Consider the following 24,212-nt stretch of genomic DNA (forward strand, 5'->3'; position numbering starts at 1 on the left):
AACCAGTTGATCTAGTGTCCCAACCTAAACATATGTAACCAGTTGATCTAGTGTCCCAACCTAAACATATGTAACCAATTGATCCAGTGTCCCAACCTAAAGACATGCAACCAGTTGATCTAGTGTCCCAACCTAAAGACATGAAACCAGTTGATCTAGTGTCCCAACCTAAAGACATATAACAAAGTAAAAATGTTTAATTTATTGTTGAATGTTGGTTTAACTTAGAAATTCAAAATCACTTCATTTTCGTCTCTTAAAATTATCCTAAAAATATCAATTTTCATTAATAAATTCATTTTTTTAAATTGATTATTATCAATGAATATAATTTACTGATATATTAATATTAATTATCATTTCAATAATGTTGTTGCAGATTTTTTAGGAGAGGAAAAAAGGTAATCAACAGAGTTTTATCTTTTACAAGACTTAAGGGTAATTCGGGCATGTATACCTTTAATTTCAAGTGAAATATGGCAATGTATGATTTACAACGAAACCCTTAAAAGCTTTGTCTGATCAAGAATGACTTAGATATTGATGTTTATAATTTAAAAACTGATTATTCTCAATTGTGGTTTCTCTACAAACGTGACTTGTGAATTTCTTCTACAGAAAAGATAGTATAAAGGAATTATCAGAACCTGACACTTTTAAGCCTAGAAAAACGACAATATCTTCTACATTCTTGATCAAATTAAGTTTTCAATGGTGCCGTTGTGAATCGGTCATTGCCATCTTTCATAGAAAGTCACTTAAAATTATGCTTACAGTCCAATGAAGTCACCTTTAAATCAGGGATGTTAAATTTAGAGTTTGTCGACAACTGCTGTTTACTGGTCGCCTGAATAATGAAACAAATATTAATAACAACAATATTATGAATTCTGGCATAGAAAGGGCAGGGTATCTAATGTTATGAATTCTGGCATAGAAAGGGCAGGGTATCTAATATCATGAATTCTGGCAAAGAAAGGGCAGGGTATCTAATATTATGAATCCTGACAAAGAAAGGGCAGGGTATCTAATATTATGAATCCTGACATAGAAAGGGCAGGGTATCTAATATTGTGAATTCTGACATAGATAGGGCAGGGTATCTAATAATATGAATTCTGACATTGATAGGGCAGGGTATCTAATATTATGAATTCTGACATAGAAAGGGTAGGGTATCTAATATTATGAATTCTGGCAAAGAAAGGGCAGGGTATCTAATATTATGAATTCTGGCAAAGAAAGGGCAGGGTATCTAATATTATTAATTCTGGCAAAGAAAGGGCAGGGTATCTAATATTATGAATTCTGGCAAAGAAAGGGCAGGGTATCTAATATTATGAATTCTAGCATTGAAAGGGCAGGGTAACCAATATTATGAATTCTAGCAAAGAAAGGGCAGGGTATCTAATATTATGAATTCTGGCAAAGAAAGGGCAGGGTATCTAATATTATGAATTCTAGCATTGAAAGGGCAGGGTAACCAATATTATGAATTCTAGCATAGATAAGGCAGGGTAACCAATATTATGAATTCTAGCATAGATAGGGCAGGGTATCTAATATTATGAATTCTGACATAGATAGGGCAGGGTATCTAATATAATGAATTCTGACATAGATAGGGCAGGGTAACCAATATTATGAATTCTGGCATAGATAGGGCAGGGTATCTAATATTATGAATTCTAGCATAGATAGGGCAGGGTATCTAATATTATGAATTCTGACATAGAAAGGGCAGGGTATCTAATATTACGAATTCAGACATAGATAGGGCAGGGCATCTAATATTATAAAGGTACATTTCCCAAAAGCTCACTATTTTTCGGTTTTCCCAATCAAGCAAATAAACCCCCTCGAAAACGCCTAACATCTGGAGGAATACAAATTTCAAAAAAGAACTATATCCCCTCTGTGAAAGAAATGTCACCTGGTTGAGCCGATCAAAGGTCTGCTGTCCTGTTTTCTCCCCCGGGGCAGATATCAACCAGTATTCACTTGTATTCATCGTTCTTCTGAACAGTAGTTTTAAATCAGACATTTTCAAATTAACTGCTTAATCGTCTACTTTCAGTCGTAAAAATTGAGCCTTAATTGTAAGAATGACATGACCGACTCACAACGGTACCATTGAAATCTTTGTCTTTAAAAATGTTGAGGTATCCCTGATTTTCAGCTTTAAAATAAATAGATTGATATAATTGCGGACTTCTATAAAAGTGACTTGCAGATTTAAACAACGAAAGAGAAAGAAGGAAAATGTTAGAATCCAAAGACTATAAGCCAAAAAAAAGACGATATCTATTATCTTACACAACGTTTCAGAATCAAACATGCCATTCTATAAATGGAGCAGGGGCGTATTCCGGAATTTGTCCAGGGGGGGCTTAATTTTTTTCTCTTTCCAGGAAGGNGGGGGGGGCTGAATGCGCCTCTGAAATGGAGGTTCATTTTTGAAATTACTTCTCCAGTTCCTTAAACATTCAAATTACAACGACTTTCTTTTCACTAAGTGGCTAAAACATTGCAAATTTGATCCATAAGAATGGTTCAGCCAAAATAAATTATTTTATCATTACACTTGGAATTGGAATTAACTCCCTATTTATGTCACCAACCAAATTGTAAAGCACACAATAAATCTATTAATTGTTTAACATAATAAAATAAGAAAAATCCGCAAAATATCACTGTAATTTCCTTTAAACATAAACATGTGATGGACAATTCTGGTTTCACAGAGTTTCAGGGGGAGTTGTTGTTGATACTGTTCTTGTATCTTGATCAGCTGATTTGTCATAAGATTCACGCAGGAACTGGTTTTCCTTTTTAGAGATTAAATGGGTTTTGTGTAAAATAAGGGGACTTATTTTTATAATTAACTAAATTTTATTAAATCATTTCTTAATAACAAGAATTTTTTTTTTAAATATTAATTTTAAAAAAACATTACCCCTTATTTGTGTACACTCTCCTCTCTCTCTCTCTTTTCTCTCTCTCTCTCCATTCTCTTTATTAAATTGTTATGGTTTAAAAACATTAAAAACAAAATCAATTTCAGAAGAAAAATACATTTTTTACTTTATTTGGGATTTTTTTGTTAATATGTTTTGTAAGTCTGCCATTTTCATCTTTCTTTCATTCATGCCATCTATCTATGATGATCTATCTATCCATCTATCTATATTTCTATTTATCTATCTATCTATCTATCTATATTATGTAGCAAAGTTAAAGCAGCTGAATGAAACATAGACCGGTCGTTGTCCCCACTTCTAATAAAAATCAAAATAATAAACAAATTTTTTTTTTTAAGGAGATACAACCAATTAAAATGTGAAAAATGACGTAAACTATTGTTAGAAGATTACAGTTAGGGTGAGTTCAATATTCTATATTTTTATTTTTGTTTCAAAATCTTTAGAATTAAATATCCTTTACAATGAACCAAATGTAGAGATTATTTATTTGGTTAAAAATCTTTTCAGAAATTACAAATCAATATTTGAGGCAAACCGGTCAAGGGTTAAATTTCTGAGTTATAATAGGACAAACAAACAGAAATTGCAACTTTATATATAAAGATTAATAGCTTGGGAACCCAGTGTTGCCTAGGTTACTAGTTACTCCCGTCGTTTACCCACACTTGGTCGATTTCAGTGGGAAACTAAATTGTCGAAAAACTTAGACTTAGAATCTCAAAACCATGCTAAGAACATTCCTGTGGTTCTCCTGAGTTCCCCAATCAAAATTTGAGGCAAATCAGTCTAGGGGTTCCTAAGTTATGATTCACAACCCAACTATTCTTTGGAAGTTTTGTTCAGAGGGAGAATTAAGAATTTCAAGTAATGGTTGACAATTGTATCTGGGCTTAAAAATCCATTCTGATCAATCAATTACTACAAGATAGATCCGGATTCATCCTGTTTGTAAATGTTTACCCATATTCCATGGATTAATAAACTCCGATCTACTTCATTAATAATCTTCAAGTTCTACTTGGTGTGTGGAGTGTGTGTATATATAAAAAAACCACTATTTTCACCTAAATTTTACAGGTGGGAGGGCACACGTACCTTGCCCCCCCCCCATCATTAGCCCTGGCGCTCTGTAGCCGCTTTAGAACCAGCCTTTCTTCAGTCTCTGTTTCAACAATTTTAGGCGCATTATTTATTTTTGTTGATGACAAATAATTAAAATATATTATTTCAAAGTGAATTTACTTGTTATTTTGATCAATATTAATTGAATGATTCGTTTGAAACTTTAAAATTTACTTAGTGGCGTACCCAGGAATTGGTTCTTAAGGGGCTTAGATTTGTGATTAAGGAGGGAGGGGGCTCAGGACTAGAAAAGGGCATCGTTTTTAAAGGAACAAAATTATTAGCGAGAAAGGGTATCATTCAGAGAAAAAAACGTATGATGGGTGAACGAAATGGATCGTTCAGAGAAATGTTAAAATGATCGTTTTTTTACTGAACGAACAAATTTTTCTTACAAACTTTTGAAAAAAACGATGGATTTTTAACTGAATGAATGATCTTTTTAACAAACGATATTACTAAACGATCGTTATCAGTGGGTAAACGTACGAAATAGATGAAAAATGAACGATAATTTCGAGAGCAAATGAAATCAAATTTTTGTTTTAATTTTTATTTTAACAAATTATTTGAATTATTTGTAATTTTCATTAAATATTTTAGTTTTCATTTCAAATATTTAGCTTAAATTTACTTTTTCAAAAATATTCTCAAATTGGACATTCATGCGTACTGTTTAAAAATAGATTTTTAAACATTTCTCTGAATCAATAATTTTAGTAAGCACTGAGTTGTTTTTTTACAAATATTAGGATAAGATAAAAATAGATACATACCGACTTTTACACTTGTGTCTGGTCAACAGTTGTTTTTCAATCCATACTTTGAGATTAAAGGGACTGTAAGCGTAATTTCAAGTAACCCTCCGTGCAAAGATGGCAATTTCTGATTTACAACGGTACCATTAAATCCTTTATTTAATTAAAAACGCGTAAGACACCTTCGTTTTTCTGAAAAAAAAATGTTTTAATTCTGTTATTTTCTCCGTTGCTTCTTATAAAGTCGCCGTTGTTCTTTGCATTGATCGGGTCACTTGAACTTACGCTTACAATCCCTTTAAGAGGGGAAATGTTGAACAGGGTGGGGAAAATGGGAGGGGGGGTTATAAAGGGAGGTAATAAAGGGGAAAAATGAGAAGAACACGAAGAAAATAATGTAAAGGAAGAAAGAGTAAATACAAGGAAAAGGGAATTGAAGAGAAAAAAAGAGGTTTAAGGATTGAACAAGAGGGGATAAGAGGTAGTTTAAGAAATTATGATTATTTTGAAGAAAAGGCAAAGAGAAAATAAGAAGGGAGGAATAACCCGGCCATGTGAGCCTCCAAGATTTTTTCTTCAGAACTGAGCCTCCAGTTTTAATAGAACTATTCGAAAAGGAAGTTATTCAGAAAATAGTTGTTTTGGACTTCAGCATGTTTTATAAAAAAAAGTATTACTTTAAATTAAAAAGTACATAAATTTTTTGATATCTTGGCTTGGCAAGGAAAGGAAGGCAACCCACCCATGTTTTCCTTCCGACCCACTATTTTCGTCATAAAGTGGATTGGCGGCATCGCACTTTCCCATATGGCTTCCGACCCACCTTTTTTTTTCTTCTGGTAAAATGTTTGTTCTTATAAATGTCAATTTTTGCCCTGAAATACTATTTTTAAGTCATAAAGGTGATGTCACGCAGATATAAATTTATCATTTAAACATTTTAACTTACATTTTGGAGGCAAAACTGGTGCAGGTTACCTTCCTTCCCTCGCTTGGCACTCTTTGGCAAATCTTTAATTCTTGAAGGTTCACGGCAGCCTCTTTGTCCCTCCCTCGTTTGGAGAGAAAGATCATAAAAATAAAAATTTATATTTTCTCTTTAAAGTACTCTATCTCTCTACCTTACCAACTAGTAAATATTGGAGACTTAGATAAGAGTTTAGTCTTTGTGAATAAACACCAATATACAGATATATTATTACAGATTCATTGAAAATTTTATATTTACCAATAAAGTTTCAACAAGAGCGTTGTGATATTGTTATTGAAAATGGCTGTAGTTCAGTCTGTAAACAGGGAGGAACAACCAGAGAAAATATATAGGGTATTGAGCATATTCTTTGAAGTACTCTCCCCCACCTCCTCCCCAATCCGAAAATCGAAAAAGTAAATGATTTGATTTCAAAGGTTTCAACATTGTTAAAAACAGGTCTACGTAATCTCATATATCGCTATTTCCTTCAGATTCTAAAGAAATCCGCGAATTTAACAATAAAAATCCGCAAGTTTCTTTTCGATGTGAGGGACACGTTGAATTACATATTTCTAGTTTTTGTTGTGTCATTCTTATTAATAATCTTTTGTTTTAAGGGCATGATGAAGAACCGAGGGCGGAGTCCCTCTGCCACCGCTACGCATGGCAGATTGGAGGCGAATATATCATCTCGCGGCGGACACAGTCCTCATTCAAGTGAAGCCGGAGACTTACCTCATTCGCCGAGGGACGTACTTTCCGTTAGAGATAGCCACACCCCAAGGGAAAGCCACACTTCACGGGATAGCCATACACCCCGTGAAAGCCACACCCCCCGTGAAAGCCACACCCACTCCCGCGAACCATCTTCTGTTAATTCCTCCCTAGCTGTTGATGAAGGAGGAATACAATACTCACCTAGTCACTCGGGTATAGTTGGATGGTGGGATAGTTGGATAGTTGGATAATTGGATAGTTGGATAGTTGGATAGTTGGATAGTTGGATAGTTGGATAGTTGGATAGTTGGATAGTTGGATGGTGGGATAGTGGGATAGTGGGATAGTGGGATAGTATGATAGTGGGATAGTGGGATAGTTGGATAGTGGGATAGTGGGATAGCTGGATAGTTGGATAGCTTGGATAGTTGGATAGTTGGATAGTTGGATAGTTGGATAGTTGGATAGTGGGATAGTTGGATAGTTGGATAGTTGGATAGTTGGATAGTTGGATAGTTGGATAGTTGGATAGTGGGATAGTGGGATAGCTGGATAGTTGGATAGCTGGATAGAATTTTTAACAATTTGTTTTCAGGTACTTTGGGAGACACCAGTGGTCTGGGATCAAACACTATCTGGTGAGTTTTCTATATATTCTATCTATCTATATATCTAATTCTATACTAGCTTGGGAAGGAACCCAGCGTTGCCAAGGTTACATATAGTTACTACCGCCTTTTACCTGCGCTTTGTCTTAAATTACGAATAACTTAGAATCACAAGACATTAACGTGGTTCTCCCGAGTTCCCCCAATCAAAATTTGAGGCAAATCGGTCAAAGGGTTCCTGAGTTATTATCTGACACACGAACAAAGTTTAAACTAACTGAGATTACTACTTTATATCTATATATCAATTTATCTGGGGAGCTGGGCTTTTGTGTGCTTAACCCCGTAGGTGGTCTAGGTCTCCCATGGGGGGGGGGGGGGTTAGATTTAACCTCTTTTTTCTTATCTATCTATTTTTCTAACTTTCTATCTAGGTATGATGAGCTAGATGCTAGTGGGGTAGGGTTAGACCCAGAAAGAAAACAAAAATCCTTAGGACAGATTCAGGTATTGAGGGATACAGGGACATACACTGAGATACAGGAGGATACAGGAGGATACGGGGGAAACAGGGGGATACACGGGGATACAGGAGATACAGGGGGATACAGGAGGATACACGGGGATACAGGGGCATACACTGAGATACAGGAGGATACACGGGGATACAGGGGATACAGGGAACACAGGGGGATACACGGGTATACAGGGGGATACAGGAGGATACACTGGGATACAGGGGGATACAGGAGGATACACTGGGATACACTGGGATACACGGGGATACAGGAGCATACACTGAGATACAGGAGGATACACGGGGATACAGGGGATACACTGGGATACACGGGGATACATGGGGATACAGGAGGATAAACTGGAATACAGGTGGGATACATATAAGGTGCAAGGTTTCAGGTTACAGGTATCGGTACGGGGGTGCGTAGTGCCCTGAAGGCAGTCTGGGGGTTCCACATTGGGTTCCCTGTCAATTTTTTGCTTGATTTGATTTGATTTAATTTGATTTGATGCAGGGATACAGATACATGAAAGGGGGGGATACAAATACAGGAATACAGAAAGATAAAGAAAAAAAGGATATAGGGGGATAATGATCGAAGAAAAGAACGAGGAAATGGTTGGTTAGGTTGATTTATTGATTAGTTGCTTGATAAATTGATTGATTGACTGCTTGATTTATTGACTGATTTTTTAATTGATTAGTTAAATGATTATTTGTTTGATGGCTTGCGTTATTTATTGATAGATTAGCTAATTGATAAAATGATTTATTGGCGGATGGCTGGACTGAATATTACATAGAAGCTTTTAAAGGGTACAGTATTGTATCGAGCATTTTCTTCTTTCCATGGAGGGTAACTTGAAATCACGCCTACGGTCCATTAAAGGAAAATTATATATTGATATAACAAAATAAATATTATTTTTGTTTAGACTTTCCAGCAGTGCTGACAAGCAGCAGTTGGCGAGGATCAAACAGGTTTTTGAGAAGAAAAACCAGAAATCCGCGCAGAACATTGCACAGCTACAGAAAAAACTAGAAAATTATCAAAGAAAGGTGGTAAAATAAATTAAATAACAAAAAAGAGATCTTTATTGATAATTTTTTTAACATTTAATATATGTGATATAAATATTTTCAAATATGTTTTCAAGAACAAAAAAAATCAAAATTGAACATCCAAAGATAAGTTTTTTCATCCTATTTGATACTTTTTTACCCCAAAATTCATTTATTCTCCCCAGTACAGCAAATATAACCTTAAATATTGGGTAAGGGGAAATGATTTTCAAAGAGGGTGGGGAGTGAAACTATTTTTTCAAGAAAATAAACATCCCTGCACTGATCTTAATGTCAAGTGAACCTCTATTTGTAGCGTGGCATGTCCGATTCACAAAGNTACTGTCAAGAAATGGTTAATTTTTGGTTTAAAAATTATTATATTTTGGTTTTAAAATGGTTATATTTTTGGTTTAAAATCGTTATATTTTGGTTAAAAAGTGGTTATATTTTTGGTATGAGAAATGGTTATATTATTTGTAGAAAATTTTTTATATTTTTGGTAAAGCATGGTTATATTTTAGGTAAAAAAATGGTTACAGTTTTGTTTAAAAAATGGTTACATGTTTGGCTCGTTATATTTTTAGTGGTTATATTTTCCCCGCTCATCAACCTACTGAACAATCGATTAATAAAAATTAATAGATTAATCAATTAATCAATCAATCCAACAACCAATCAATTATTCAATTAATAAATCAATCAATCAATAGACCAATTAATCAATCAATATTTAGGCTCGCGATATTGAGCAGTACGGAAGCGTGTCCGGGAAACAACCAATTCTAAAGGTAAAACACATTTTAATTAAGTATAAAAAATTCAAATTAATTGTAGGTGTACTTGTAGTATATTAGAATATTTAAGTAATATCTGACATTTCAAAATAAAATCTAAGATAGTAAAAAGAACAATAATGCTTAAAGGGACTGTCGTCATGATTTTAAGTGACCCTCCGTTAAAAATGGCATGTCCAATTCACAACGGTACTGCTTAAACCTTAATCTGATAAATATTGTGTAAGAAAATGTCTTTTTGCTGGTTTTAAGTGTGTTTAATTCTATTTTTTCCCATTAATTTGAAACAAGAAATGCCCAAGTCACTTTTGCAGAGAAACCACAACTGAAAATGAACAGTTTTCTAGTTTTCGAAAGCAAAAACATGGATATCTAGTTAATAGTTGAAGACAAAAATGTAATGGGTATCGTGATGACTCGGACATGCCACTATATCAATGGAGGTTTACTTAAAATTAGGTCTATAGTCCCTTTATCCATTAACCAATGTATTGGATAAAGGGCTAACATTTACATGCAGGACATGCAGTGCTCAGAGTAAAAAGTAATGCCCCGTAAAATTCTGAAAATGTTGTCTTCTTTACCAAGGTTGTCGGTCTCGGGATAAAAACGGTTGGTGGCGGGGTGGTGGGAACTCTATCTAAACCAAAGGTGAAACTAAATTTCTATTAATTTACTTTTAAAAATGATTTACCCAGGGTTGCATATTTTTATGAATTACCCCTCTCCCTATCCCGGAGGGGGACATAATTTTGATAATCTGGGGGAAAAAGAAAAAATGGAAATGAAAACTTTAAATGTCTAACTTTTAATTAAAAAAAAAAAGTTTTTTTAAAAAATTGATACTTTTTAATCAAGAATTCAGTTATTTTTCAGGGGCTTTCAGATCTCTTTCCTGATACTGATACAAAATAAGCATTTTGATTAAGTGGTCGATTGTCAAATAAGCAGGGGCGGATACAGGGTGGGGGGCGGCAGGACCTTCGAACCCCCCTGAGATTTCAGAATCAATTCTCACTTAAGGGAAGAAAACCCTAGTGCAAAGTAGGCAGAATATCTATCTTTAAAAAAAATTCCCTGCGGCACGTCTTTTTGTTCCTATATCTGGATTTTTTTGTTCCGAAATAAATCTAGTACCCCTCTCCTTAAATCCTGTATCCGCCCCTGCAAATGAGGCATATGTTAGCTAATATATTAGCAAAATAATTGCTATTGCATGAAACACAGTGTAGTGCGGGTTGGCAATAGTTTACCAATCTGGCAAAAAAAAATCGATCAAAACAGTTTTTTTTAGGAATTTGCTCATTTGATCAGAAATAAGTTTGGAAGTGTGGATAACATTCCCTCTCATATACCAAAGGTAAAATTTTGACAACTTTTAAAGAAAACATTAGAAAAAAATTAGCTACTTTCTGTGAAGTTTAATTTCTACATTCAGTTTAAAATGATGTTTTTGTACAAATATTGTTTACATTTCTACATTTATTTTATCTAAATAATTTCAATTATTTTTTGTTTATTTTTAACAATTTTTTTATTATTTTAAAAGAATAATACAAAATTATTTTAGTAATATTACAGTATTCCATTATTAGCCACTTTGAGATTCTTGGCACCCCAAATTTATTTTTGATATTTTCAAAATAATCAGCATTAGAAATAGTTTATACATTCTTCTTATAAGTTTGAGTTTTGGAGAAAATATGCACTCATGAACGAGAACATATACACCCATAAACGGGAAAATGTACACCCCTGAACGAGAAAATTTACACCCTGAACGAGAAAATATACACCCCTGAATGGGGAAATATACACCCATGAATGAGAAAATATACACTCCTGAACGAGAAAATATACACACATGAACGAGAAAATATACACCCATGAACGAGAAAATATACACCACTGAACAGGATAATATACACCCCTGAACGAGAAGAAAGATANAATAAGAAATAATAGTTGTTTGTTTCAGTTATGTAAAAGTTAAATATCTGAACGAGAAAATATACACCCCTGAATGAGGAAATATAAACCCCTGAACGAGAAAATATACACCCCTGAACAAGAAAATATACACCCCTGAACGAGAAAATATACACCCCTGAACAAGAAAATGTACACCCCTGAACGGGGAAACGAATAAAAACAGCAACACGATGGCAAATGTTGTTAGGCCTGCACTGGAGAGAGCGCTAAAGGCTGAGTTTTTTGGAACTTTTTTAAAGTAATTTTTTACCAAATTGTGTTTTTTAAGGAGAGGGATGATGATGAGAGAAGAAGTCATCATGGTTCCGCCTCTCTACCAAGAGAAGGTTATTCTTATTTTTTATCAAAATATTACCTTATTCAATACTAGCTGTAGTGCCTGACGTTGCCCGTGGTATGTTTTATAAAACGAATTTAGAAAAAAATATCTGCTTTTGAAGAAAAAAACGAATTTTTTACCCCCTCGGTACTCAAGGGTTCCCTCAAAGAATGTTATTTGGTCCAGCCGGCTTCAGATGTTTGGCCAGCTGACATGAATATATAAGTATATATGGGCAAAGAGCTTTATTATATAGATTGTTTTAGGAAGCTATGCCTTATATCAGTGCTCAGGATTTGGATCCATTGGATCAGCTACATTTTGCCTTTATGCAAATCCAGATCCGCAAAATATGTGGATCCACGGATACGGATCCAAGGGGCAAAAATACTGCTTCTTGTTTTAAAAACACAAATCACAACTGTTGAAAAATGAGTAATTATTAAAAATGTCCTTATCTCTGAATTGTTAAATAAATAAAAAAGTGAAAACAAAGAAATTTTTTTTTTTTAATTATTCTTTTGCTGAAAAAAAATCAGTAAATCCAGAATTCAGAATCCGTATCCGTATAAATTTAAAGTGGATCCTAAGCACTGCCTTATATGATGCTAAAACAATTGTTAAAAAAATTTAGACTTAGAGTAAGAACTAGGAAAAAAGTGTTCAAAAAAGGGATCAATGGATAATACCCCTGTTGCCACTATTCTGTTGACACCCTGTGCAGTCATGTCGTCGTTTTTGTTACACAACCAATTTCCTTCGTTCTCTGGTTCGAATAAAAAATCCAATAAAAAAAATCATTAAAAAAAATATTAAACAGAAAATGTGCGAAATCTGTGAAGGTCTGGTTAGTGGTTAGTCCGCCCAGAGGCCGACTTAAAAGAATTTGAACTGCGTTTAGACGCGGTTCAAACATGGTTGGTTCCACTTGAGAATATATAATCAATGTTTCGAGATTCAAGCCGGCGCTCGGTTTGAACCAGTTATTGGCGGTTCAGCGACGCTGCTCAAATTCTTTAAATTTGGCCTTGGGTTTTGTTCTGTCAATGACCCCTGTATGAAGATTGTATTCGGGTGAAGAATTACCCCCATGATGAGGAGTGATTTTGTTGATCTGGGAGTAAAATTAGAATTGGGACTTAAATAAGTTTTTCCACACCTTTTTGATACTTTTTTGATTACATTTACACATTTGTGTGTTGTTCAGGTTCTACCCGGGGATCAGTTCTCAGTGATAAAATAAGACTGACCTCCCTAGAGGTTTGTTCTTTTTAATTAAAGGGACTGTAAGCTTAAATTCAAGAATCCCTCTTTCCAATGGCTACCTTGAAAGGTCTGTTTGATCAAATGATAATCCATATTTGTGTTTATTTTCATTTCCAATTTCTCTGCAAAAGTGACGTGCTAAAAAAGAAACAATGGAGAAACTCACAGAAATAAAAACTTCATGAGTCAAAAAAATTAGGGTATCTTATACATTTTTTGATCAGATAAAGGTTTCAAGGGTGCCGTTGTAAATCGTGCATTGCTTTCTTTGCATGGAGGGTCACTTCACTTATGCATGCAGTTCCTTTAGGTCTTTTCTTCTCTTTTTTTTTTATTTTCATTTTTTTATCGAAACTGGTCAATCTTTGATCTTTCTCCCTTGTTTAATTGTTCCTATTTTTTATTTTATGTTTTCCACTCAGTTTTCCTTTCTGTTTTCCTCACTGTTCTCCTCTCTGGTTTCCTCTCTGTTTTCCTCTCAGTTTTCTCTCTGTTTTACTCTCAGTTTTCTCTCTGTTTTACTCTCAGTTTTCTCTCTGTTTTACTCTCAGTTTTCTCTCTGTTTTACTCTCAGTTTTCTCTCTGGTTTCCTCTCTGTTTTACTCTCAGTTTTCTCTCTGTTTTACTCTCAGTTTTCTCTCTGTTTTACTCTCAGTTTTCTCTCTGTTTTACTCTCAGTTTTTTCTCTGTTTTACTCTCAGTTTTCTCTCTGTTTTACTCTCAGTTTTCTCTCTGTTTTACTCTCTGTTTTCTCTCTGGTTTCCTCTCAGTTTTCTCTCTGTTTTACTCTCAGTTTTTTCTCTGTTTTACTCTCAGTTTTCTCTCTGTTTTACTCTCTCTGTTTTACTCTCTGTTTTCTCTCTGGTTTCCTCTCAGTTTTCTCTCTGTTTTACTCTCAGTTTTCTCTCTGTTTTACTCTCTGTTTTTCTGTCTCTATCTATCTATTTATCTTTCTATCTAACTATCGATTTATCTATCCATCTATCTATCTATTTATCTTTCTATCTAATTATCAATTTATCTTTCCATCTATCTATCTATCTATCAGGATCCTGTTCATCTTGGCAGTGATGATGCTCGGTCTGTCCCCCGGACATCTAGTTCAATTACTTCCAGTGAGAGGGGGGGAGAAGAGTTACCGGGACAGGTATTTCAAGGGTGGAGATTCCGGGACTGATTTTTCAATTTTTTATATTAACAATTTTTTGAAGAAAAATTGAATTATTAATTGATTTTACACATTAAAACGGGATAGTACAACAAATAAATTCTCTGCTTCTTGTAAGATTATTATGGAATGCACTTTAGACAATCCAATTCATTTATGAACCATAACCATGGCCATGATCAAGGCGATGACCATAAGTCATGACCAATGACCATAATCAATGGTCATGACTAATGACCATAATCAATGGTCATGACCAATGACCATAGCCAAGGCGAATACCATGACAAAGACGAGGACCACTATCAACGACTCATTACCATCATCCTATGACTGTGACCATGACCATGACCAGATGACTATGACTGTAACCAATGTGACCATGACCATGACCATGACCATGACCATGACCATGACCATGACCATGACCATGACCATGACCATGACTATGAACAGGACGGTGACCGTGACCATGACCATGACCTTAACCATAACTATGACCATGACTGACCATGACCATGACCATGACCATGACCATGACCATGACCATGACCTTGACCATAACTATGACCATGACCATGACTTTGACCATAATTATGACCATGACTGACTATTACCATGACTATTACCATGACCATAATTATGACCATGACCATGGCCCCCCCCGGGGGGCCGGCCGATTGGATTTTGCCTTGGGGGGGATCATGACCATGACCATGACCACAACCACGACCACGACCACGAACACGATAACGACCACGACCACGACCATGACCCCGACCACGACCCTGACCCCGACCACGACCATGACCATGTTGATGTCCAGGATGCCGAATTATCTCCCCGGAATTCTGGAACCCGAAACCTTGGTCTTAATGCTCTCATGTCCGAGATATCCAATCTCAGGTTCGGATAATTATTTCTTTTTCTAAAATCAAATTATTTTTTAAATAGGGAAGCCGCCATATGGCCTTCATTTCTTCTTGATAATTTCTCAATAACATATTTTTATCGTTATGCATTTACATAGCTTTTTTGTTTCATAATTTATTGTTACTTAGTTATTATTTTATTTTTTCATATTGTCTAAATACACAGATTTTATATCTATTTTTTATATCTTTTCTCCAAAAGTTAAAATTCTTGTGCCTGACAATATTTCACCCTGTACTTGTTCCTGACAATATTTCACCCTGTACTTGAGGGACTTTAAGCGTAATTTCAAGTGACCTCCATGCAAAATTGGCAATGTCTGATTCCCAACCTTTATCTGATCAATAATGTAAAAGAAATTTCTAGGTTCAAAATTGTTTAATTCTAATTAATTTCAATTTTTCCTGCAGTAGAAAACCCAGGATTGAAAATAATCTGTTTTCCAAATCGTAAACTTTGATATCTAATGTATACTTGATCAGACAAACCTTTTAAAGGTATTGTTGTTGTAAATAGGGCATTGCCATCTTTGCATGAAGGATCACTTGAAATCACGTTTACAGTCCCTTTAATGCTTTTAATTCCATTTTAATTTGAAGAGAGGAGACAGAAAGATTACGAGAAGAGCTGGAGGAGCAAAGGCAGCAGTTTAAACAGGTTTAAATATTTTCCTTTGAATCTTTGGCCATCAATGTAAAAGCTCAGATTCGGGTTTTAATTCCCTAGGCCCGGGTTTAAGGCTTCATCTTAGATCCAATGATTCAGTGATCAACAACTGCCAGCCCTTAAACTCAACTTACAGACTTAGACTTTATCATAATAAAACCGACCTTGGTTGGTTTTAGCAGAGAATTAGTCTCATGTTGAGTCTTATTCTAATCAAATCCCGACATCCGCCAATTCCAACCATGAAAATCTACAAAATACTACATTAAACCGGTTTGATAAATCCATCTCTGTGGAAAATCAGTAGCAACTTTTCCCAAAGTTTTTGTCTTAAATTAGTCCCATCATTTTAATGTTCATTAACATCATAAATATTATTATTAGAATCTTAATTATTATTTTTATTGTCACTGTTATTATTACCATTTTAATGATCATCATCATTATTAATATTATTATCAGGATCTGTACTGTTATTATTATTATTTTAATGAGCATCATCATCATTAATATTATTACCAGGATCTTTATTATTGATATTATCTATTTTTTAAATTATTATCATCATATATATTATTATTAGAATCTGTGTTATTATTATTATTGTCACTGCTATTATTATTATTTTAATGATCATTATCATCATATGTTTTACTATCAGGAGCTTGATTATGTGACTTCTCAACTCCGTGAAGACCGATTTAGAACTGATAGGTATGAATTTATGTCTGGATATATGTAGATATTTATTGTGAATATTATAAAATAAAATAATGTTCATGTGCTCTAATTAATATTTATATAAAATTGAATTCTATCATCATTTACTATTTATTAGCTAATTAATTAAATAACTTTTTTGATTCATTGTATCATTTGAATAGAATAAGAAATAATAGTTGTTTGTTTCAGTTATGTAAAAGTTAAATATCTAAATAATTGATAGATTGATAACTTGAATACATTGATTAAATACATTGATTGATTGATTGATTGATTGATACATTGATACATTGATTGATTAAATTAATGTTTAGACTGGAAGAGCAGATTAACGACCTGACTGAGCTGCATCAGAATGAAATGGAGAATATCAGGTTAAACCTCTATTATAAATCTATCGTTATAAAAACATAAATTCTGTTAATTTTCTTCCTCGTCTCTAGTACATAAGTCAGAAAGTTCGTATCTTGTTGAAATGGCATAAGAATCCTATTTTCAATTTTCAGATAAAAAAACAAGGACATTTTCATCATTTCTGGTGTAAAGGGTAGTCTTTAAATTGTAAATACTTTGATTGTTCCTTAAAGGCTGTTTTTATACAGGGGTCGGCGATTATACAGGCTGCAGACTGCATGTTGATGCTCTGCACCCTGAGGGCTGTCTGGGGGTTCCATGTCGGGTTCCTTTTCAGATCTTATAATTATTTATTTATTTATACTAACTTTATGGATTCTCTGAAGTTTTTATGTACATATAATAGAGACAGGCCCCACAATTTGGAATTCTTTACAATAAAGAAATTGTATGTTAACTGGTTTTTATACATCATACTAAGAACAAAATTACNTTCTCTCTTTTTCCTTTCTTCTTCATTCTTTTTCCCTAAAACCAATGAAAGCTCATATTTTTGCCCCCCCCCACCCTCCGGGGATGGGCAAGCAAAAAATATACACCCCTGAGGTTATATCAATAAAATAAAGACGACTTTTTACTAATACTGCTTTGATATGTAACAAGCCTTTTTCAAATTACGAGTTAAAAGTAAATCAAGTAAAGTCAAAATCGGAAAAAGAAAGTCGTCTTCATTGTATTTATTTATATACGAGGGTGACTAAATATATATATATTTTGCCAAATTTTTTATTTTTTAAATTGTTGCTTTAGATCCGGAGTTACGGATATGGAGGAGAAGGTTCAATATCAAAGTGAGGAAAGACTTAGAGATATTCAGGTTTGTTACGTAAAGTTATATAAAATTTGTACTTAAAGTTACATAAAATTACATAAACTTACGTGAAGTTACTTAAAGTTACATAAAGTTACTTAAAGTTACATAAAGTTACATAAAGTTACACATAAAGTTACATAAAGTTACAAAAAAGTTACATAAAGATAAACAAATTTACATAAATTACGGGGAGTTATTTAAGTGTTGTTAGGTTAGGTTAGGTTATTAAGATATATTATTTATGTTATGTTTTACCATATGTTATGTTGTGTACCTTGATCTACCCTATATTGTGTTTTGCCAGGCTATATTGAACCAGGATATACATTACATTACATCATCTTACATTATATTATGTACAATGAGTTATGTTATGCTACTTTTAGTCATGTTACAATGATTTCTATGAAACTATTGTGTACTTAATTACTTATGGTACATTTCATTGTAGACGTGCTTTAAAGTTGAATTATAGCTGTATATATAGTAGCATGCTGCTATAATGTGTCATTGGTTTTCAGATGTTCTTCAGAAAATTTAGAATATTTCTAGAAAAAAATTTTTATTTCAATGAAAATAAAATTAAAATTAACTTTTATTTTTTTTAACTTAACTTTAACTGAGTTAATTCATTGGAACTTAACGGAAGGGAGTTCAAGTCTGAAATCTTAGAATTATTATTATTTTTGTTATTAGTATTATCATTTTAAGTTTTGTTAAATAGATTATAATAATAATGTTATAAAGTGTCAGAACTTAAATTTTCACGAAAGCTCGGGACAAAATATAATCTAAAAAGGATAAAGAGAGCTTATCTGTTCAAAAACTTCATAGCACTGCGAAACAAAATAATATTGTTACAAATAGTTATCATGGCATGTTACGTTGAAATATGTTTGGGTTAGGATCAGCTGTCTGGCCTAGAAACCAAGATATCAAGGATGGAGCATCAAGCAGCACAGCATCAGCAGTATGTAACATTTGAGGTCAGTCGCCATTTTCTTTTGTCATATCATTTCATCCCACATCAAATTATTTCTCTTATTCTTTTACCTAGTTTATGTAGCCTCAATACTAATGAGCTAACATAATTTCTTTTTAATTTAAAAAAAGAAAACTAGCTCCCGTGCATGTATTTTGAAAACATGTACAAAGTTATGTTTAGCACTTTCTAATATGCGACAACACAAACCGTGTTTGCAATATCTCTCAGCCTTATTTCATACAGATATACTATCCTATTATAAATAATGTAGTTTGTTTTTTCTCTTGAACTGCTGCCTTATCAATACTTGAATATAAATGTATCATCAATTTTGGCAAGAAAAAAAACAATAAAATGCATCCGTAATTGACTCCTTCTTAATTTATTTATAAATGTATGTACACGATATTGTTGTAAAATAGTTTTATTTAATCCATGTAAACAATTTTGTACAACTAATATAATCTCGATACGGAGATAATAAATATCTAGATCTCAAAAAAAATTATTTCTCAATTTGATTGATTTTCAGGGACTAGAAAACTCCAATGCTCGAGCCTTGGTTGTGAAAGCAATAAATATTCTGCTAACCCTACTCCAGGTCGGTTTTTTACTAAAAGCAAATGTCCTTGTTGCAATTTTTTTATTTTCCCGTCAGATTTCAATTTCCCGCTGTCTTTTTAGGTTGTTTTGTTACTCCTTGAGACTGGGGCCCAGATACTGAAACCGTTTTTAAAAACTCCCACAAGGATGGTAACTACCCTACTCTTAGGTAACCAGGATTAGTCATAGTTCTTTTCTAGTCCTTTTTATTAAAAATCTAAAATTTTTTGTTTCAGTGACTGTCATTATTTTGGCAATTAGACAGTGGACCGAGCTCTCAACTCTGGCAGTAGGACGCCCTAAAGATTTAAAGAAACAAGATTTGTAGTATTGACATTTATAAAAATTTTCATAAATTTGTCATTTCAAGGTTTGCCAAAAATCAGAACTTTTCTGGAATTTTAAATTTCCAACTTCGTAAGTTCTGAATAGTTTTTTATTCACAATATGTTACTTTAATAGTTTTAGCAGATTGAAAAACCAATCCCTCTGAACTGAAAACCAAATTTTGGAACTAATAAAAAACCAAGAAAGATAAAGTTCAGTCTTTACTCTAAAAAGTTTTTCTTCAAATTGACTAAAAATTCTTGTTGGCTCGGCATTAAACAAAGCATGTACTGTACCAAAACTTTGTTACCTTAAATGAAAGTCTTTCTCCTTAAAAAAAAACAGGTTGTAATCACTAATCATTGAAATTGCTTGTATAAAATTTATACAACTAAATTCTTGACAAAACTGAATCAGGGGTGTTTTTCTTTTAGTAAACTTTTAACTTATAAGTAGAAAATTTTAAACGTTTGGCAAAAATTAGTTCGGACAGTGTTTGTCAATATCCTGGGTTTGGACTAAACTCGTTGAGGTTGCACTCCCTCCCTTGTTGAACTAGTGAGGTTGCACTCCCTCCCTTGTTGAACTAATGAGGTTGCACTTCCTTGTTGAACTAGTGAGGTTGCACTCCCTCCCTTTTTGAACTAATGAGGTTGCACTCCCTCCCTTGTTGAACTAGTGAGGTTGCACTCCCTCCCTTGTTGAACTAGTGAGGTTGCACTCCCTCCCATGTTGAACTAATGAGGTTGCACTCCCTCCCTTGTTGAAATAGTGAGGTTGCACTCCCTCCCTTGTTGAACTAATGAAGTTGCACTCCCTTGTTGAACTAGTGAGGTTGCACTCCATCCCTTGTTGAAATAGTGAGGTTGCACTCCCTTGTTGAACTAATGAGGTTGCACTCCCTTGTTAAACTAATGAGGTTGCACTCCCTCCCTTGTTGAACTAGTAAGGTTGCACTCCCTCTCTTGTTGAACTAGTAAGGTTGCACTCACTCCCTCGTTGAACTTAAGCTTTTTAACTGATGTACTCAAGAACATATTGTAAGAAGCAGTTGCTACTCTATTTTCATTATCTCTAGTTACAAAGACAACAAAAACGTTTTTTAAAACAATGCTATAATGTTATTTTTAGTTAATATTATAAAGTAGTGTTAGTTTTATATATTTTCATTAAACCCAAAAAGCCCTTATTATCTTTAGATATGCATTCTGGGGTGTATTTGAAGAATTGGGTTGGGGGGGGGGGGGGGGGGGAAGAAAACCTTCAGGGTGAAAAAAGTTGTGACTATGAGGCCCTTTTTTGCTTCAAGTTTCGGAGGACATATATAATGTATTCTCTTACTTTAAATCTGCATACCTTAAACAAATACCTTTTTAAATAAACTTACTAGAATAATTATTATTGCAACCTATTCACCAAATAATGTTCCGTAAAATCTACGTAAAGTTTGGTTTTTTATGTACCAGTAGTAATTTACAAAATTTCTTAAATGTGGAGGCATATTTTTGTAAGACCTGGGACGGAAGTTGAGCTTGGTCGCTGAACACTAACTAGTATCGATTCAAATATTTAGCTGTAGTTCTGCAGTGTATGTTGTTTACATCTTTAGGATACAGGATCCGATACATGATAACTACACTGCAGAACTTCATTCAAGTATTTGAAGCGACATTAGGAAATATCAAAATCAATTTACTTTTATAGATTGTGGAATCTATTAACAGAATAATCAAATATATCACATTTATTGTGGACATTTTTAAATATGGAAACATTAAAGTGTTGGCCAGAGTTTTTAATTAGAATTTCTTTTAAGGTTAAGGCTTAAGAAAAATTAAAGAGACCGAACCCTTTAAAATTAGAATTCACTACATTCAATTTTTTCAACAATTTTATAATAGATATAATTCTTAAAAGAGTTCTTAGACTTTCCGCGTAACAATTTATTAAAAGTTAAAAAAACCCTTGCCATATCTTTTCAATACTTTAAACCCATGTAGTTGATATTTTTAAAATATAATATTATTGTCACTTGTTGATTCACTTTATTCTGTTGAAACTCTAGTTTTTGTAATTTTCATAAAATAAATATTTTCATGAGCTTTAAACAAAGGCGTGTATTGAGGACAAAGGGGGGGGGGCAATACTGAGCCAAACCAGGCAAGATATATTGTGCTGAGCGTGCAGACACATTGTGAGGAAGTTGCTCGTATTTTCTGTCCTTTTGTACCCTACTATATGCCAAACTCAAGGACTAAATAATATAATGAAGCCCACTGTTTATTGTTATGTATTACTCTCTGAAGTTCTAAGAATTGTTAGTCCTCATCCCTGAATATCCTCTCCTCTAATAATGTTTAGTCTAATGTTACCTCTCCCCCTCCAGGGGGTTGCAGGAATACTTGTCCCCACACTTGCGTTATGCACATATAGTGAGAAACATTGTGTTTTCGAAAGGTAAGACGACTTTCAGATTCAAATTATGATTTCAAATAATCCTGTACACGAGACCCAGTTATTGTACAGTGTGCATAGAATTTTATATTTAATCTACTAAAAGACAATTTGAAAGTCATAAAAAAAGAATTTTTAAGGTGATTTTTGAAAATTTTCTAAAGATTTTGGAAAAAACGAGCGTTTTTTAGCTGAAGGAACGATTGTTTGAAACAAATTTACAGAAAACGATAATTTTTACTGAAGAAATGATTCTGCTGAACAAAAAAATGTTACTGAACAATTGTTTAACGAGAAAATCAACGAAATAGATGGAAAATAAACTAATTATGAGAAGAACGAAAAAACTTTTTTACATAACAATTAAAAAAAAACTAATGAACTGTGTCGTTTACGAACAATGAACGATCGCAATAGAAAAAGTTGAACGTGCCATGCTCTAGATTCATTTGGTAAACTTTCCTATTTTGCATTCTAAAGTCTGTGTCCTGTATACTGAACAAATATTTTAGCAAATTGGAAGGAAAAATTATCGGCATTGCTTTGCATCCAGTCTTTGTTCATATATTGTACACAGTGTCCAAATAAACATGGGAATAAAATGACGACTTCTATATCGTCTTTGTTCCATTTGGGATTTTCTCGTAAACATAATTTTGTAGTATCACAGTTAAAACATTTAATGCCGAAAACTACGGATTTTTTAAAATATTGTCCACACCAGTTTTTCTCTTTCAACATTGACGGAGACTATAGGAAATTTGTCCAGATTCCAGTTTAAAATCAACAATACTGTTTAATTGTGTGATATCTTCGTCAATATCCAATTTACAAAGAAGGTAGACCACATTTTGGAAAGCTCATTTGATTTTAAATAATTTTTTGATACACTTTAGACATGTTATTTGATAGGTTCTTCTATACTAGGTTCTACTGTACTATGTTCTATTGTACTAGGTTCTTCTGTACAAGGTTCTACTGTACAAGGTTCTAATGTACTAGGTTCTACTGTATTAGGTTAACCTGTACTAGGTTCTACAGTTCTAGATTAAATTTTACTAGGTTCTACTGTACTAGTTTCTACTGTACTTTGTTCTACTGTACTGGGTTCCACTGTACTAGGTTCTACATTACTAGGTTGAATTTTACTAGGTTCTATTGAACTAGGTTCTACTGTACTAGGTTGTACTGTACTAGGTTGTACTGCACTAGGTTGTACTGTACTATGTTCTACTGTATTAGGTTCTACTGTACTAGGTTCTACTGTAATAGGTTCTACAGTAAAAGGTTCTACTGTATTAGGTTCTACTGTACTTAGTTCTACTGTACTAGGTTCTACTGTACTAGGGTCTACTGTACTAGGTTCTACTGTACTAGGTTCTACTGTACTAGGTTCTGCTGTACTAGGTTCTACTGTACTAGGTTCTACTGTACTAGGTTCTACTGTACTGGGTTCTACTGTACTAGGTTCTACTGTAATAGGTTCTACTGTACTAGGTTCTGCTGTACTAGGTTCTACTGTATTAGGTTCTACTGTACTAGGTTCTACTGTACAAGGTTATACTGTACTAGGTTATACTGTACTAGGTTATAATACTGTACTAGGTTCTACAGTACTAGGTTCTACTTTACTAGGTCGAATTTTACTAGGTTCTACTGAACTAGGTTTTCTGTTACTAGGTTCTACTGTATTAGGTTCTACTGTACTAAGTTTTACTGCACTAGGTTCTACTGTACTAGGTTCTGTTGTGCTAGGTTCTATTGTACTTTGTTCTGCTGTACTAGATTCTGCTTTACTAGGTTCTACTGTACTAGGCTCGACTGCACTAGGTTCTACTGCACCAGGTTCTACTGCACTAGTTTCTACTGTAATAGGTTCTACTGTACTAGGTTCTACTGTACTAGGTTTTACTGTACTGGGTTCGCCACATGATATTTCAAACAGTGGGTCAGTTTGTTAAACTCCATTTAAATTTAGGCTCCATATTGATCAATCAGATTGCTCGG

General features: G+C 33.7%; 3 protein-coding genes across 3 annotated transcripts in view; 2 read left to right on the plus strand and 1 right to left on the minus strand.

Moving 5' to 3' along the window:
* Nucleotides 1-2,018, minus strand: part of LOC111713666 (V-type proton ATPase subunit C) — a gene marked incomplete in the record, with an annotated part of 11,482 nt that extends 9,464 nt beyond the window's left edge. The window contains 2 exon segments of the mRNA XM_023488591.1: nt 791-847; nt 1,934-2,018. Of these exon segments, the coding sequence (XP_023344359.1) occupies nt 791-847; nt 1,934-2,011 (135 nt within the window).
* Nucleotides 2,019-6,035: 4,017 nt separating this feature from the next.
* On the plus strand, nt 6,036-13,127 carry LOC111713659 (uncharacterized). The gene is made up of 10 exons (XM_023488584.1): nt 6,036-6,188; nt 6,455-6,767; nt 7,150-7,192; nt 7,597-7,863; nt 8,618-8,663; nt 9,482-9,535; nt 10,130-10,192; nt 10,836-10,901; nt 11,802-11,859; nt 13,060-13,127. The coding sequence occupies exons 1-10, from the start codon at nt 6,135-6,137 to the stop codon at nt 13,125-13,127; spliced, it is 1,032 nt and encodes a 343-aa protein (XP_023344352.1). The 5' UTR covers nt 6,036-6,134.
* Nucleotides 8,598-21,149, plus strand: LOC111713660 (transmembrane and coiled-coil domains protein 2). The gene is made up of 16 exons (XM_023488585.1): nt 8,598-8,741; nt 9,482-9,535; nt 10,130-10,192; nt 10,836-10,901; nt 11,802-11,859; nt 13,060-13,112; nt 14,167-14,265; nt 15,113-15,192; nt 15,819-15,876; nt 16,547-16,599; nt 16,923-16,982; nt 17,773-17,839; nt 18,742-18,822; nt 19,354-19,422; nt 19,506-19,593; nt 19,661-21,149. The coding sequence occupies exons 8-16, from the start codon at nt 15,170-15,172 to the stop codon at nt 19,750-19,752; spliced, it is 591 nt and encodes a 196-aa protein (XP_023344353.1). The 5' UTR covers nt 8,598-8,741; nt 9,482-9,535; nt 10,130-10,192; nt 10,836-10,901; nt 11,802-11,859; nt 13,060-13,112; nt 14,167-14,265; nt 15,113-15,169; the 3' UTR covers nt 19,753-21,149.
* The last annotated feature ends 3,063 nt before the right edge of the window (nt 21,150-24,212 follow it).

Source organism: Eurytemora carolleeae, unplaced genomic scaffold (genome assembly GCF_000591075.1).
Source record: "Eurytemora carolleeae unplaced genomic scaffold, Eaff_2.0 scaffold1451, whole genome shotgun sequence".
Taxonomy (NCBI): domain Eukaryota; kingdom Metazoa; phylum Arthropoda; class Copepoda; order Calanoida; family Temoridae; genus Eurytemora; species Eurytemora carolleeae.

What these genes read in the sequence shown, in the direction of transcription:
- LOC111713659 (XM_023488584.1), top strand. Translation starts at nt 6,135, where the DNA reads ATGGCTGTAGTTCAGTCTGTAAACAGGGAGGAACAACCAGAGAAAATA. An exon ending in AACCAGAGAAAATATATAGG is followed by an intron (nt 6,189 to 6,454) that starts GTATTGAGCATA and finishes TTTTGTTTTAAG; the next exon opens with GGCATGATGAAGAACCGAGG. An exon ending in GAACTCTATCTAAACCAAAG is followed by an intron (nt 10,193 to 10,835) that starts GTGAAACTAAAT and finishes AGTTTTTTTTAG; the next exon opens with GAATTTGCTCATTTGATCAG.
- LOC111713660 (XM_023488585.1), top strand. Translation starts at nt 15,170, where the DNA reads ATGTCCGAGATATCCAATCTCAG. An exon ending in TCCGAGATATCCAATCTCAG is followed by an intron (nt 15,193 to 15,818) that starts GTTCGGATAATT and finishes TTTAATTTGAAG; the next exon opens with AGAGGAGACAGAAAGATTAC. An exon ending in TTCTGCTAACCCTACTCCAG is followed by an intron (nt 19,423 to 19,505) that starts GTCGGTTTTTTA and finishes CTGTCTTTTTAG; the next exon opens with GTTGTTTTGTTACTCCTTGA.